This window comes from Odocoileus virginianus, chromosome 33, assembly GCF_023699985.2.
Source record: "Odocoileus virginianus isolate 20LAN1187 ecotype Illinois chromosome 33, Ovbor_1.2, whole genome shotgun sequence".
Taxonomy (NCBI): Eukaryota; Metazoa; Chordata; class Mammalia; order Artiodactyla; family Cervidae; genus Odocoileus; species Odocoileus virginianus.
The window spans coordinates 31,651,194-31,665,668 of record NC_069706.1 but is presented as its reverse complement, the minus strand read 5'-3'; the positions used below and the strand labels follow the sequence as shown (position 1 = coordinate 31,665,668).

The window sequence follows — 14,475 nt, the reverse complement described above, 5'->3', positions numbered from 1 at the left end:
CTTCTGACTGTCCACAGAGCGCTAACTCAGATAAAACCCGCACTTATCAGACGCTGACTGCACACCTAAAGGAAATTAGTCCTGAATATTCATTGGAGGGGCTGATGCTGAAGCTGAAGCTCCAGTACTTTGGCCACCTGATGCAAAGAACTGACTCATTGGAAAAGAGCCTGATGCTGGGAAAGATTGAGGGCAGAAGGAGAAGGGGGCAACCAAGGATGAGATGGTTGGATGGCATCACCGACTCAATGGACATGAGTTAGAGCAAGCTCCGAGAGTTGGTGATGGACGGGGATGGACGCCTGGCGTGCTGCAGCCCATGGGGTCGCAGAGTCGGATACTACTGAGCGACTGAACTGACTGGCTGACTGCATGCCACAAGCTTTGCAGACAGGTTTCCCAGTGAGGTAGGTTAGAGGCCTGAGATACTGGTGGTCTTGGTTGCAGGGCCCCCGTGTTAGGGTTTCCTGTGCCGTGGGCCTGCCAATCTCAGCTCTGGGGCTGCAGAAAGAAACTCTTTGCTTCATCCCTGCACAGGCTGCCATGGTTTAGAGGTTCTTTCCCACCAGCCAGGCCCCATTGAATCCCCAGAACAAGCCCATTGCCACTCTGGGAGCTGGACAGCTTGTCTCCATTTTACAGACTTAGAAACTGAGGCCCAGAAGAGGGCATGACTTTTAGGAAGAAGCTGATGCAAGATTAAAGCCTTGATTCTCCTGGGACCCGTCCCACCTCCTCTTCAGGGACTTAGAGCCCAGGACAGGATCGCCCCTGGGGCTGGGACCAGGCCTGAGGCCAGAAGCCTGCCAAGAGCAGGAGGGCCTGGGGATGGGACACAGATCTTGTGTGCCTTTGTCCTCCTCCAGAAACCATAACCTTGTCTTCTTCTCCTGACCTTGGCCAAGCTCTGTGGGGGTCGTTCATTCATTCCCACTGCAGCATCTAAGACCCAAGACGTTGAGCTGCTGGGGGGATCTCGGGCAGCTGGGGGCTCAGCTCTCACCCCCCCAAAGCTAGCCCTGGGGGTGTCCGGAGTGGGGGGCCCTTTCCCGAGCTCACATCCCTGCTCCCCACGCAGTGCTCAGCGCTCTCCAAGCTGAACGCTGAGGTGGCCTGCGTCGCCGTGCATGATGAGAGCGCCTTCGTGGTCGGCACTGAGAAGGGGAGAATGTTCCTGAACGCACGCAAGGAGCTGCAATCAGACTTCCTCAGGTTCTGCCGTGAGTACCCGGGGCTCCAGAGGGCCGGGGCCCGCCGTCCTGGAGGGCAGGAGAGCTGGCCGCTCGCTGGGTCCCTGGTGCAACACCAGGTGGCCCTGTGTCGGGGGAGACACAGGGCAAGCTGTGCGGATGCAGGCTTCCCAACCTGGCATTTTCGGGGCGGGATCACACCGCGTCCCTCGGCCAAGAGAGGCGAGCTGACCCAACCCTGGGCGGTCCAGACGCGGCTGCCTCCATCCGCTCGGGGACAGAAGGGGACACTGTGGCTGTGGCCCGGTTCCTGCACATCCCTGATGTGGGGACTGAGTCCACGTGCTCAGCTAATATTTATTGAGCGCCTGCTGCATGCAACACCCTTGACGCACAAACTCCCTCGTCCTGACGTCAGCCCTGGGAGGCTGGCACTGACCCTGTCACAGTAACAGAATCTTGGAGCCGCCTGCTGGAGGCCCCCGGGGATGATGTGACTGAGGACTCCTCCAGCATGTAGGGAACGCTCTAGAAACGGGAGCAGTTTGGGATGTCGTGATAAAGAGGGCTGGGCGCTGGCGCTCTCTGCTGTTCACAGAGGGCTCAGGGGACAGTCGCCCCTGGTGTACAGATGAGAACTTGAGATGCGGTGAGCGTAACCGGGCAGTGAGGGGCACAAAACGCAGCTGACGGGTGATGGAGATGGGGTCTGCCCTTTCTAAATGGGGGGGTGCAGCCTGTGCACCCCCTGGGACCCCTGCCAAGGGCTCCTGGTCGCTCCCAGAAGAGATGAGCCCTGCTAGCTGTGAGCCAGTAGCCCTGATCCAGAGGGGTCCCTCTGAAGCCCCCAACTCTTCAGTGCTACCTGGGCCTCCAGGGCTCCTCGGAAGCAGCCGGGCCTCTGCATTCTCTCCTCCCCACATCCCCGGTGCTCAAGAGCACACCCCCGGCTCCGTGCGTGTCCCTGCTCACCGCCGCCTCCGTCCCTCCCGTGCCCTCTTCTGACAGGCCCTCCCGCCCCCCTGTGCCTGGCAGACGTCCCCCCAGCCTTCAGACTCACACCCTTCCCGGCCTCGTCCATGCCCCTCCGCCCCAGCGCCTAGGCCGTGACTGCCCCCCACCCACTCCATGCATTCCTCCCGTGCCCACAACTTCCATCTGCACGCCTGGTGCCCCAGCTTGGCGGTGAGCTCCCCAGGGAGCGGGGTCGGCTTCCCCTCTGTGGGAGGTTAGAGCCCAGGTGGGCATGCAAGCCCGTGGTTTGGGGGACCCAGAGCTCTTGGGGCTAAGAGTGGGCCCTGGAGCCAGATGCCTGGGGCCGAATCCTGGCTCGGCCACCTGCTGGGCCTCAGGCTCCTCATCTGTGAAAGGGGACCGCAGTGCTACCCTCTCCTGGGTCAAGCTGAGGATTAAACGAATTAATACATGGCAAGCACCAAGAACAGTGCCTGGCACGTAGTTCACCCTCAATAAACGCCAGCCATTGTTTTCCTAGCTGTTAGTAGCCCTTTCATTACCCCAGCCCCACCCACCCCTGCCCGGGGCTTGGTCTCTTGGATTAGCCATTTCTGGGAAGGCTGACCCCTGGTGCTGGGACACATCATTGTATCGTTACTGGGGACCACCTGCCTCCCCAGCCAGCCCCCTCTCCCACCTGGCTCTCGGAACCTGTCCCCTCTCCAAGGTTGGGCAGGAGACCTGGACCTGGGTAGGGTGGGCAGTGGCGGGGGTCTGTGGCCCTCGTGGGCCAGGCTGGGAGCCAGCCCGGAGCCTGGGGAAGGTGCACCTGGCTTCCCAGAGCCAGGCAGAGCTGCTATTTATAGCGCCGGGAACTTGGCTGGTTTATTTCAAGCTTCACAGGTCCCCAAGGAGAGCAGACTCCAAGCTGAGGGGGGGCCCCCCAGGCCCTCCTCTCATTCTCTTTCCAACGAAGTTTCTAGCATCTTCCCCATGCTCCCAGGCTCCCACCCTGGTCCATCCTGGCGTGAAGTGCTTCACAGCCCCCTTCAGCCTCTTGCTAGGGTCCCCATCATCTCCCCATATGGCATAGCAGAGAGGTAGGACCTCGATTGGTTAAGACAGAAAGGGGTGATGGACCGGACACTCCTTGAACCCCAGTTCTGCCCCAGGCCAGCTAGTCTCCCGTTGAGAGCTCGGAGACTGAGGCCCGGAGAGGGAAGGGACTTACCCAGGGTCAGCCGGTGAGTTAGAGGTAAGCAGGGATGCGTGCCCTGCACTGGGCACTGGGCGCTCTGATGACCAGCCTGGCCCTAGGCAGGTGGCTGGGGCAGGCCTCACTCACTCATTAATCCTTCCTTCATTCCTCCGTGGGCACTCCGTGTTGGGTATCCAGCCGCAGGACTCGACCCGAGCCAGGGACATCCCCACTCACTGGGCTGGTGGTGATGCGAGAACTCACCACGGCCTCACCTCTGTGTCCTGCAGGAGGGCCCCCGTGGAAGGAGCCGGAGGCAGAGCACCCCAAGAAGGTGCCGCGGGGTGAGGGTGGCGGCCGGAACGCCCCACGGTCTGCCCTGGAACATGGCTCGGACGTGTACCTTCTGCGGAAGATGGTAGAGGAGGTGTTTGATGTTCTTTATAGTAAGATCCTTCCTCATTCCATTTGGGGCCCCCAGGTGGGTGGGAGCCCCCGGCCCCACCCTCCCCAGCTGAGGAGGCCCCGCTCCCGCCACTGCAGGCGGTGGGCAAAACCTCAAGGCGTGGGAGCCTTCTCCCCCTCCCCCTCCAGCTCGCCCCAGTTCTGCATCCCCAGGCATGGATCTCCCAGCCCAGCCCCATTTCCTTGAACCAACCATCCCTGCCCTGATCGCCTAGCCTCCAGATCCCTGCCGCCCCCCACCCGCCCCCTGCCAGGCATCTTCCTAAAGCACAAGTCTGACCACAGAGCTCTTTCCTCCGCTCCCTTCTTGGGCTCCCCGTCACCCTGGGTGTGGCATCAGCCCCCACCCCAGCCTGCCAACCCCCGCTCCAGCCCTTCTGACCGCCTTCCTCTTCTCCCACTCACTCTGGCTTCATTTCACACCTCCTCACCTTTGCTCTGCTGCGCCTGTAGGGCTGGCCCTTCCCCTCCTCTGTCTGGTGGACATGGCATTGCTGTCTGAGGCTCAGCTCCAGGAAGCCCCCAGCTCCCAGCTGGGTTGGGGTCCCCTGTGGGCACCCACTGTGTCCTCACCCAGTCGTTCTCCAGGATCCGGGACCATGCCTGCACTTTCTGCTGTTCCTAGCCTGCAGTTTCAGAGCCCAGCAATAGCAGGAGCCCAGAGGGTGTTTGTTGAATGACTGAATGAAGGCTAACTGACCACCCAAGTCTTTCTCCTGGAGTGGGAAAAGGGGAAGGGATGAGCAGGCCTGGCCTCCCTCAGGAAATGTCAGGTTGCCACCAGGTCTCTGGCCCAGTGGTGACTTCCACGCTCCCTGGGTGACCTCAGGCGGTCCCTTCCATCCCTAAGGGACTCCCTCCCGCTCCCCCCACCACCATTATTTCTCATCTGCTTTATTCCTTCCCCTCCTGCAGCCTTTCGCTCTCTGGAGCAGAGGTCTGGGCGTGTAGGGAAACCCTGCTGGAGTCTAGATGTCAGTAGAAGGAAGCCAAGACGAGTCAGGGTCTGGAGGCCCTAGGATGGGAGGACTGGTCACGCTTGGTGGGCTGTGTCACTGCAGAAACTCTTGCCAGATACAGGGCACATGCCCAGAGCCCCTGCACCCCGACTGCCTGCCTGCCTCGGGCAGAATCAGGAGTGGCTACAAGGGGCGTAGCTTCCTTCTGGCTCCTGGTAGGTGCATGCTCAGTCGCTTCAGCCGTGTCCGACTCTTTGCAACCACGTGGACCTTAGCCCCCCTGGGCTTCCCAGGTGGCACTAGCGGTAACGAATCCACATGAAATGAAAGAGACATAGGAGATTCCGGTTTGACCCCTGAGTTGGGAAGATCCCCTGGAGGAGGTCAGGGCAACCCACTCCAGTATTCTTGCTTGGAGAATCTCAAGGACAGAGGAAGCCTGGCAGGTCATGGTTCGCAGGGTCACAAAGAGTCGGACATGACTGAAGTGACTTAGCACGCCAACATGCACAGATTATAGCCCACCAGGCTCCTCGGTCCATGGGATCTTCCAGGCAGGAAAACTGGATTGGGCTGCCATTTGCTCCTCCAGGGGATTTTCCCAACCCAGGGATTGAACCTGTGCCCCTTATGTCTCCTGCATTGGCAGGAGGGTTCTTTACCACTAGCGCCACCTGGGAAGCCCTCAGCCTCCTGGTGGGGGGCGGCAGAAGTCCGTGAGCCCAGGCCCCTCGCCACCCCTTCTATCCTGCCTTCCCTCGTGCTCGCCATCTTTTTTTTTTTGGCCACACCATGTGGCATGTGTGGGATCTTCCTTAGTACCCCAGCCAGGGACCAGACTTGCGCCCCTGCATTGGGAGTGTGGAGTCTTGACCACAGGCCTACTAGGGACGTCCTTCCCCATCTTCTCAGCCTGTCTGTTCTGTCTCTCACTTCCTCTCCATCCCCTCTTCCTCCCCTGCCCTCCCCTCTCTCATCCTTTCTCCTTCCTCCCTGCAGCAGCTGCCCTTCCCCTGTGTATTCTCTGTCTCTCACCATCCCCCCTCCTCACCTCCTGCCTGAGCTCCTGGCCCTGCTTTCCCTTCCACCCAGAAGCCCGGAGAAGAGAGTGGCAGGGAAGCCAGGGGACCCCTTTGATGGACAGCCGTGGCCCTCAGCTGCAGACAGCAGGGAGGTGGGGGGGGCCATCCACAGCCCCTGCCCGCTCCACCTTCAGGGGGTCAGTCTTTGTGAGGTTTGCAAATGAAGGGGCCCGTGGGGTCCAGTCTCCTGGGGACCCGGCACCGTAGGGAGTGGCTCAGCATGGCCCCAGCTCTGGGGCACGCCCGGCCCCCACCCCGGCCTGGCTGCCCTCTCATCAGGCCTCTCTCCTCCACCCCCTGCGCCCGCAGGCGAGGCCCTGGGGAGGGCCAGCGTGGTGCCACTGCCCTACGAGCGGCTGCTCCGGGAACCAGGGCTGCTGGCCGTGCAGGGGCTGCCCGAGGGCCTGGCCTTCCGGAGGCCGGCCGAGTACGACCCCAAGGCCCTCATGGCCATCCTGGAACACAGCCACCGGATCCGCTTCAAGCTCAAGAGGTGAGTGAGGCCGCCGGCCCGGGAGTAGCTGAGAGCCAGTAGTCAGACTGTGGGGGCCGGGCCAGGCGATGACCTTCCGTGCTGTGGCCGCTGGCCCAGCCGGAGGGGAGGGGACTTCAGATTCCCAACCGGGGACCCTGCTTGTAAGAGCTCCCAGTCTGATGGCAGGAGTGAGGCAGAAATGCAGACACAGAGTGTGCTCCAAGCCAGGTGTCGAGTCACAGAAGTCTTCCCTGGGGACTTGCATGTGCAGAGAGGCTCGGTTGGGGAAGAAACAGCACCGGCAGCCCCGCAGGTATCAGAAACAGCCTGTGTGGAGGCGGGAAGCCGCATCGTGGTGCTCCTTGGGGTTGTCAAGCAAGGGTTCCATTAGGGGCTGGTGGGCGGGGGAGGGTACCGATCGCCCGGTCAGCCTGGAAGCAGCCTGAGTCACCCATCGGGGCTAGGGCACCGCGGCCAGAACATGAGCCTGGGAAGGAAGGATGCGTTAGGAGGTGAAAGCCGATTGGCTGCAGCTGAAAGGATGCAATGGGTGGCCGCGGGGCACAGAGGTCGAGGGGCAGGGCCCCGGTCCTCGGGGAGGGTCCAGGCACAGGGCCCTGGACGTGTCACACCCCCCCCCCCCCGGGCCTGCACCCCCGCCTGTAAATGAGGACTCGCTCCCGTCCTGCGTGCCTCACAGGCTGTTGTGGTCTGTGCAGAGAGGGCTGGGGGCAGACGTATCCCTGGCTGGACAGGGGTGCAAAGCCATCACGTGTCCTTTCCCTCACCCAGGCCGCTCGAGGATGGCGGGCGGGACTCGAAGGCCCTGGTGGAGCTGAATGGCGTCTCTCTGCTAGCCAAGGGGGCTCGGGACTGTGGCCTGCATGGCCAGACCCCCAAGGGGCCACCCCAGGACCTGCCCCCCACCGCCCCCTCCTCGTCCGTGGCCAGCTTTCTGTACAGCACGGCCCTCCCGAACCACACCGTGCGGGAGCTCAAGCAGGAGGCGCCTGCCTGCCCGCTTGGCCCCAGCGACCTGGGCCTCGGCCGGCCTGGGCCGGAGCCCAAGGCCCCCGCTGCCCAGGACTTCCCGGACTGCTGTGGTAAGCTGCTTCCGGGACCCCTGAGTCTGGGAGTGGGACAGAGGTCACTCCTGCAGGGGCAGCTTCCCAGGGGAGGTTGGGGTGCTCAGGGCTGCAGGAGGCGTCTCGGAGCCAGGGGCTGAGGCAGGGCAGCTGGCGTCCTAGCTTGGACTCAATCAGACCCCAGCCTCTGCCCAGTCATCTGTGATCTGGGGCAAGAGATGCCCAAGAGGATCCCCGGGGGAGTCTCTGGAGGGGGAGAGTAAGCATACCAATCAGGTCCATGCATAATGAGCACCTACTGCATACCCAGCGTGGAGTAGGGGTACCAGAAACAAGGAAAAACTGGGCATGAGAAAGACCGGTATCCTTATTTTGGCTCCTCTACATAGTGGCTGTGTGTCCCAGGGCAAATCTCTCTGAGCCTCAGTTTCCTCCTCTGTAAAATGGAGATGCTGGGAGTACCTGTCTAGCTGGATTGTCACCGCGATGAAATGACGGAGCGCGTTCGCAGTGCGCATTCTCGGGCCCAGCGCAGGCCTGCTGAAGCCGGCGCTTCGGGGGTGGGGCCCAGCCACCTGCAAACTGACAGGTGTGCGAAGTGGTTCCAGTGGGTGCCCAAGTTTGAGAAGCACCGTACTCAAGCGCCGAGTGCAATGCTTGGCACAGAGTAGGTGCTTTTAAGTTATGAGAAGGAGAAAAAGGGACCCCACCCTCCCCTCCACAGTGTGGGATGAGCAGGAGGACAGGGCTTATATGCCTGAAATGTGTCCCCACCTGTAAAAGGTGAGCTGGGACTTTCTTCCCCATCTGCCATCCAGAGAGCAGACTCTGCTACAGAATGTCTCAGGCCTCTGGTCAGCACACCTGCCTTGCGTTCCTGATCACGGGGCTCAGTTCTGTGTTCTCCCTGGTGGGGGAAATGTTACCCCAGAGCTCCGACCTATGCACCCAGGCCAGATCTAGGGGAACCCCTCTTAGGGCCCACCTTGAACCTGTACCTTTCCGCTCCCTTGTCCAGGACAGAAGCCCACTGGTCCTGGAGGTCCTCTCATTCAGAACGTCCATGCCTCTAAGCGGATCCTCTTCTCCATCGTCCATGACAAGTCAGGTAGGACAGTGCCCGTGGCAGCACCCTGCCCAGAGTGGGGATCCAGGACTGGGGTGGTGCCTCCTGGCATGGATGTGTGTCCCCTGAGTCTTTGTGAGAGATAGGAGGACCAGCACTGCACAAGGGACTTGTGAGTGAAACCAGAGTAAAACCAATATGTAATAGTTACACAGTGCTGCGTAACAAGTTGCCCCAAAAATTTAAAACGACAAGCACTGATGCCTTATGGTTTCTGTGGATCAGGAATTCAGGGGCAGGGTAGCCAGGTGGTTATGGTTTTGGTTTCTCTCATGAGGCTGTGATCAAGATATCATCTGGGGCTATGATCATCTGAAGGCTCGGTCGGGGCTGGAGGATCCACTTCAGCCTCGCCTGTGTGGCTGTTGGCAGGGTTTGTATTCCTTACTGCGTGGGCCTCTACAGGGCTGCTTGAGTACCCTCACAATGCAGCAGCTAGCTTCCTGGAATTAGTGATCTGAGAGAGTGAGGAGGGAGCCACATGTCTTTTATGACCCAGCCTCAGACATCACTTGTCACTTCTGCCATGTTCTACCCATTAGAAGCCAGGAACTTGGGACTTTTCCTGGTGGTCCAGTGGTTAGGACTCCATGCTTCCACTGCTGGGGGCACTGGTTCAGTTGCTGGTCAGGGAACCAAGATCCTGCAAGCTGCATGGCATGGCCATAAAAAAAAATGAAGCCAAGAACTTGATCCAGTTCATACTCAAAAGGGAGAGAGAGGAATTAAACTCCACCTCGTGAAGGAACAGGTGTCCAAGAAGTACATGGCCAGATGGACAGATATATTTTGTTTTAATTTCAGGCCCTTCAGGCAAGGGAGAGGCTTCTTAAGAATATATTTATTTACTTGTTCGACTGTGCCAGGCCTTTGTTGCAGCATGCAGGATCTTTAGTTGGGGCATGTGAACTCTTAGTTGTGGCTTGTGGGATCTAGTTCCCCGACCAGGGATTGATCCCAGGCCCCCTGCTTTGGGAGTCCAGAGTCTTAGTCACTGGACCACCAGGGAAGTCCTGTGGACACATTTTTAAAGTACCATGCAATATAGGGAACAGGAAAATGTGGAATTCATTTATACCAGGAAAAGGATGAAGTAAGATTTTGCAGCAACTTTGCCTTGTGGAGGTCTCAGCCTCACTTCGATGAGAGGTTCCTTAAGAAACCTAATGTCCTGGGATCAGAGTAGAGACCCCCAAACAAGGTGCATGTCAGGCAGGGAGGGGGCCTGGATGTCCACGCAGAACAGCCTTGTGGGAGGCCACCGTGCGCAACGGATCCAAGCTGAGACAGAATCTCACCAGGTACTAGCTGGGTGATCTCAGGCAAGTTACTTAGTCTCTCTGAGACTCAGTTTTCCCACCTACAAAATGGAAATGATGCTACGTTTGCTATCTGTGTTTACAGATTGTTCTGAGGGCTTAACTAGGATATTGCGTGCTAAATTGCTTCTGTCATGTCCAGCTCTTTGCGACCCCGTGGGCTGTAGTCCGCCAGGCTCCTCTGTCCATGGGATTCTCCAGGCAAGAATACTGGAGTGGGCTGCCATTTCCTTCTCCAGGGGATCTTCACCTAAGGATTGAACCTGCATCGCTTACATGTCCTACATTGGCAGGCCGGTTCTTTACCACTAGTACCACCTGGGAAGCCCCAACTAGCATGTTATCTATGTACAAAGTACTTAGCTCAGATAACCACTTAATACATTAAAGATGTTCCTTTTATAATTTTCACAAACCAAATGATCTCGTTAGTGACTCATGCTAAATTGAGGCAGAGACTTTGGCTTTGTGGGAGAGGCCAGCAGGGCTGAGGGTTCGAGGGGACGCCATCAAGGCCAAAGCTGGTTGAGAACCCGGGTGCATCAGACATGACGGTTAGGTTTCGAAGGTCGAGACTCAGGAGAGGCCCAGGATGGACTGGCTGCACCTGCATGATATGCACTGTCCATGGGGCAGACCGGGGGCTTCCCAGGTGGCTCAGTGGGTAAAGAATCCACCTGCAATGCAGGAGACACGAGTTCGATCCCTGGGTTGGGACGATCCCCTAGAGAAGGAGGGCATGGCGACCGCCTCCAGTATTCTTGCCTGGACAGAGGAGCCTGGCGGGCCGGAGTCCACGGGGTCACAGAGAGTCAGGCATGACTGCAGAAATGGAGCACACATGTGCGGTGGGCGGACAGAGGCCAGAGGCCTCCAGACCATGGGGTCCCCGCTCGGACGGGCCTCACTTGTCCCTCCTGTGTTTTGATAGAGAAATGGGACGCCTTCATCAAGGAAACCGAGGACATCAACACCCTGCGGGAGTGCGTGCAGATCCTGTTTAACAGCAGATATGGTGAGTGGGCGTTGGGCCCGCGGGGTGGCCCTGGCAGCGTGCTGAGCAGCTCATTATGTGGCAATCACTTGTGTTCCCCAACATGACAGCGGGAGCCATATGCTGGCACCCGCGCGCCGTCAACGCGAATGTCATCTCCTGTCTGGGGAGGGGGTGGTTGTGTCAATATTTCCCTTCCAGATTCCCTGGGGCGGGGGGTGGGACTGATGGCATAGCCCTTGACTTTGACTCACCTGTGGGAGGCGGGCCGGAAGCGTGGTGGGGTGACTGCCCATCTAGGGCACCATCCAGAAAAATATTTGTTGGCCTGGCATGCCCACAAGTTCCCTGTCACCCCGTGCCGTATCCTGCCACCTCACTTGTGCACCCTTCTTGGCATGCCCCCTGCCTGGTGAGCCCTTTGCAGGTTTTTCGAACCAGACTCCTTACTTGTTCTTTAAAACTCAGTCTGGGCCCTAAAAACCCCGATGGTTTCCTCTCTGTTCCGTATCGCATGCTTGATGCACCATGTCTGTATCTGTCCCCAGACAGCCCTGGCCCCTCGGTGTCCCTGGCACCCAGGACAGAGCTGGGCTCAGAGCGCGTGTCAGCTCACAGTACTCCGGGAGACAGACACAGGTGGTAACCGGGGCCAGGGTGGGGGGTCTCCCACAAGGTGGTGCTTCAGCCAAGTGTGCAGGGCAGCCACTGTCGGCTCGGAGGCTGGGGCCAGACCTGTAAACTCACGCTGAGACCCGGGATCCCCAAGTCCCCTCCCACACCTGGTCCCCTCTGCAGTCCCGTCTCACTGGCTCAGCCTCTCTTATGCTCTGCCTGTGAGCCCCACTCAATGATCAGCTGCAGTGTGGCCCTGGCCAGGGCGGGATGAGATGACGCAGGTACCCCCAGATCACTCGGCACGCAACTGTGATGTCGCTGAACTCACTGGCATCATGCAGCCCCCCGGGGGGTGGTCCCTCTGCATGAGGAGACCAAAGGAGGAGGCCGGGGGGAGGGGGCACCACCCAGAGCTACAGGGACAGAGAGGAGGGTCCGGGGCCCGCGGAACTGCTGCTTCTGTGGGGTCAGGGGAGACCACCGCCCTGGGAGTCCACAGCCACTTGCCAGATGCCCTGGAGTTGCCCAGTCCTCCCTAACCTTGGCCTTCTCACCATGACCAGACCGGCCCCAAATAAAGATGGCTTCACTGCCCTCCCCTTCTTGTTCAGTTACCGAGTTGTGTCCGACTCTTTTGTGGCGCCGTGGACTGAAGCCCTCCAGGCTCCTCTGTCCCTGGGTTCTCCAGGCACGAATACCTGGAGAATGCCATTTCCTTCTCCAGGGGATCTTCCTGACCCAGGGATCGAACCCGGGTCTCCTGCTTGGCAGGTGGATTCATTACCACCGAGCCACCTGCCCCTCCCCCCGGCTTGGCTAAAAAAAAAACCCTCTTCCTCTGCTCACAACACTTCTCACAGCAGAAATCTGTGTTTTCCACGCCACGCAACCCTCCAGTCCTCCGTGGACACTAGCTGGGGGCCCTGCATCTTGTTTCGGTTCTTCTGACCCTAACTGCCCGGAGTTATAGACTGCCCCCCAGGTTAAGGGCGCAGTCCCCCAAGACTGCACCCCTGCTTCAGACACCATTCACAAGTAATGGGTCCCCAGGGTACCCACACTTCTGTCCAACTTGTCTACCCATCTGCAGTTCCCACCACCCCCTCCAGGGATTTGGTGATTTGCCAGGGATTGCCAGGTGGCTTAGCGGTGAGGCATCCACTGCCAATGCAGGAGGCGCAGGAGACACGGGTTTGATCCCTGGGTCTGGGAGATCCCCTGGAGGAGAAATGGGAACCCACTCCAGTATCATCACCTGGACAGAGGAGCCTGGCGGGCTATAGTCCATGTGGTCTCAAAGCGTTGGACACGACTGAAGCGACTAAGCATACACACACGCATACATGCATACACACACACACACACACACACACACACACACCAGAGTTGAAGATCACATGTGTACCTAACTATATCACATACCACACTTGCTTCTTCCCTTTTTTGACAAGAATTAGCTTTATTGATTTGTCCTGTCTGTGCTGGGTGTTTGTTGCGTCACAGGCTTCTCTCTAGTTGCGGGGCTCAGGGGCTGCTCTCTAGATGTGGAGTGTGGGCTTCTCTTCTTGCGGAGCACGGGCTCTGGGGCACAGGCTCAGCAGCTGTGGTGCACGGGCTTAGTTGCCTAGAGGCATGGGGGATCTTCCCCAATCAGGGATTGGCCCCACGTCTCCTGCATTGGCCGCTGGGTTCCTCACCACCGAGCCCCCAGGGACGCCCCCTTTCTCCCTTCCTTTTTGCTCTCACTTGTTGACCTGTTGGCTCCCTTCTCAGTCATGCGTTTTGAGCCCCCGATCTCGTGCCAGGCACTCAGACCAGCTCTGGTCTCAAGGTGCTTCAGCGGGTGCCTGAAGATGTGTCTGCGGTGGTACGCAGTGGTATACGGTAGTACGTGCTGGTGTGTAGTAGCGTGCAGGGGGTGGGGGCCTTAGAAAGGGAGGATGACTCAGAGCCAGGCTTGGGGAGTCAGGGGTGGCTTCCTGGAGGAGGTGTTCTTCGATCCACCCTGGGGCTGGGGAGACTTGAGTCCCATGGGCTTAGTGGGCTGGGCCGTCCGGGTTGGGGTGGGGCTGAGCGAGGCGGGGTACTGCAGAGGGCCTTCAGCACCTGAGTTTCTCCCCTTCCTCCCCAGGCAGGTGTGAGCTGGATGGGGGAGCAGAGAGAGGGTAGCTGGGGAAGTCCGGGTCCGTCTGCAGTGGGTGGGTTCTGCCCTCACCGTGTGGGCACAGCAGGTGCCAGTCTTTAGCCTGTTGTGTGTGCTGGATGTTTCCAGAATGTTGTGCCTGTCCCCGAGGCCAGCACCGGGGCCCACCACCATGGCCAAACCCAAGGAGGAGTGTTGGGGGTGAAGTGGTTGAGACCTCGCCCCTCCTCAGGCCAGGGCTCCCTCTGAGCTGTCCCTTTGTCTCCCCAGGGGAGAAGCTGCCCCCCGTGAGTATTGGGAGACCCTCTGGGTGGCTAGGGACGTTGTTTGGATGCCTGAAGCATCCCACAGACCCAAGACTTACAGATCTTGCTCCTGGTCCCCACCCCCGCCATTTCAGCTCCCAACTCTGGGCGAAGTGGGCCAGTGATGGGGCTGGAGGTACAAAGGGAAAAAACCAGAAAAGAAATGCGGGGACCCCAGCCTTCAGGAAGCCTCAGCATCTCTACCACTGAGGAGAGGTTGAAATGACACAAGGGCCCAAGGATTGTACATGGGGGCTCTATCCGCCCCTTCTAAGCAGTCAGCAGCTAGGGGCTTCTGCGAACCAGATCTCTGTCTGGGCCAGTGGCAGGACAGGCCCAGCAAGTCAGATGAACCCGAGTGGAGTTGGATTCACATGGACTCAAAAAACCCAAGAACCCATCACTCAAGTACTGAGGCTGGGGGGTGGCTGGTGATACTCGGGAACCGGTGGGGGGGTGGGGGAGAAATGGTTTGACAGCTGCTGAGATTTCGAGGGTTTAATTAGACAACAAGCCAAGTGTGATCTTCACAGTGGGATCTGGCTGCCAAAGCCGCCAA

General features: G+C 59.3%; 1 protein-coding gene across 4 annotated transcripts in view; it reads left to right on the top strand.

Annotated features, from left to right (window-relative positions):
- GTF2IRD1 (GTF2I repeat domain containing 1) overlaps positions 1-14,475 on the top strand; it is a 118,464-nt gene that overhangs the window by 41,375 nt on the left and 62,614 nt on the right. For all 4 annotated transcript variants that reach the window (XM_070460205.1, XM_070460206.1, XM_070460204.1 and 1 more), the window contains exons 3-8: positions 1,079-1,220; positions 3,636-3,791; positions 6,161-6,344; positions 7,119-7,429; positions 8,430-8,519; positions 10,788-10,871. In XM_070460205.1, the coding sequence (XP_070316306.1) occupies positions 1,079-1,220; positions 3,636-3,791; positions 6,161-6,344; positions 7,119-7,429; positions 8,430-8,519; positions 10,788-10,871 (967 nt within the window). The remainder of the gene's footprint in view (positions 1-1,078; positions 1,221-3,635; positions 3,792-6,160; positions 6,345-7,118; positions 7,430-8,429; positions 8,520-10,787; positions 10,872-14,475) is intronic.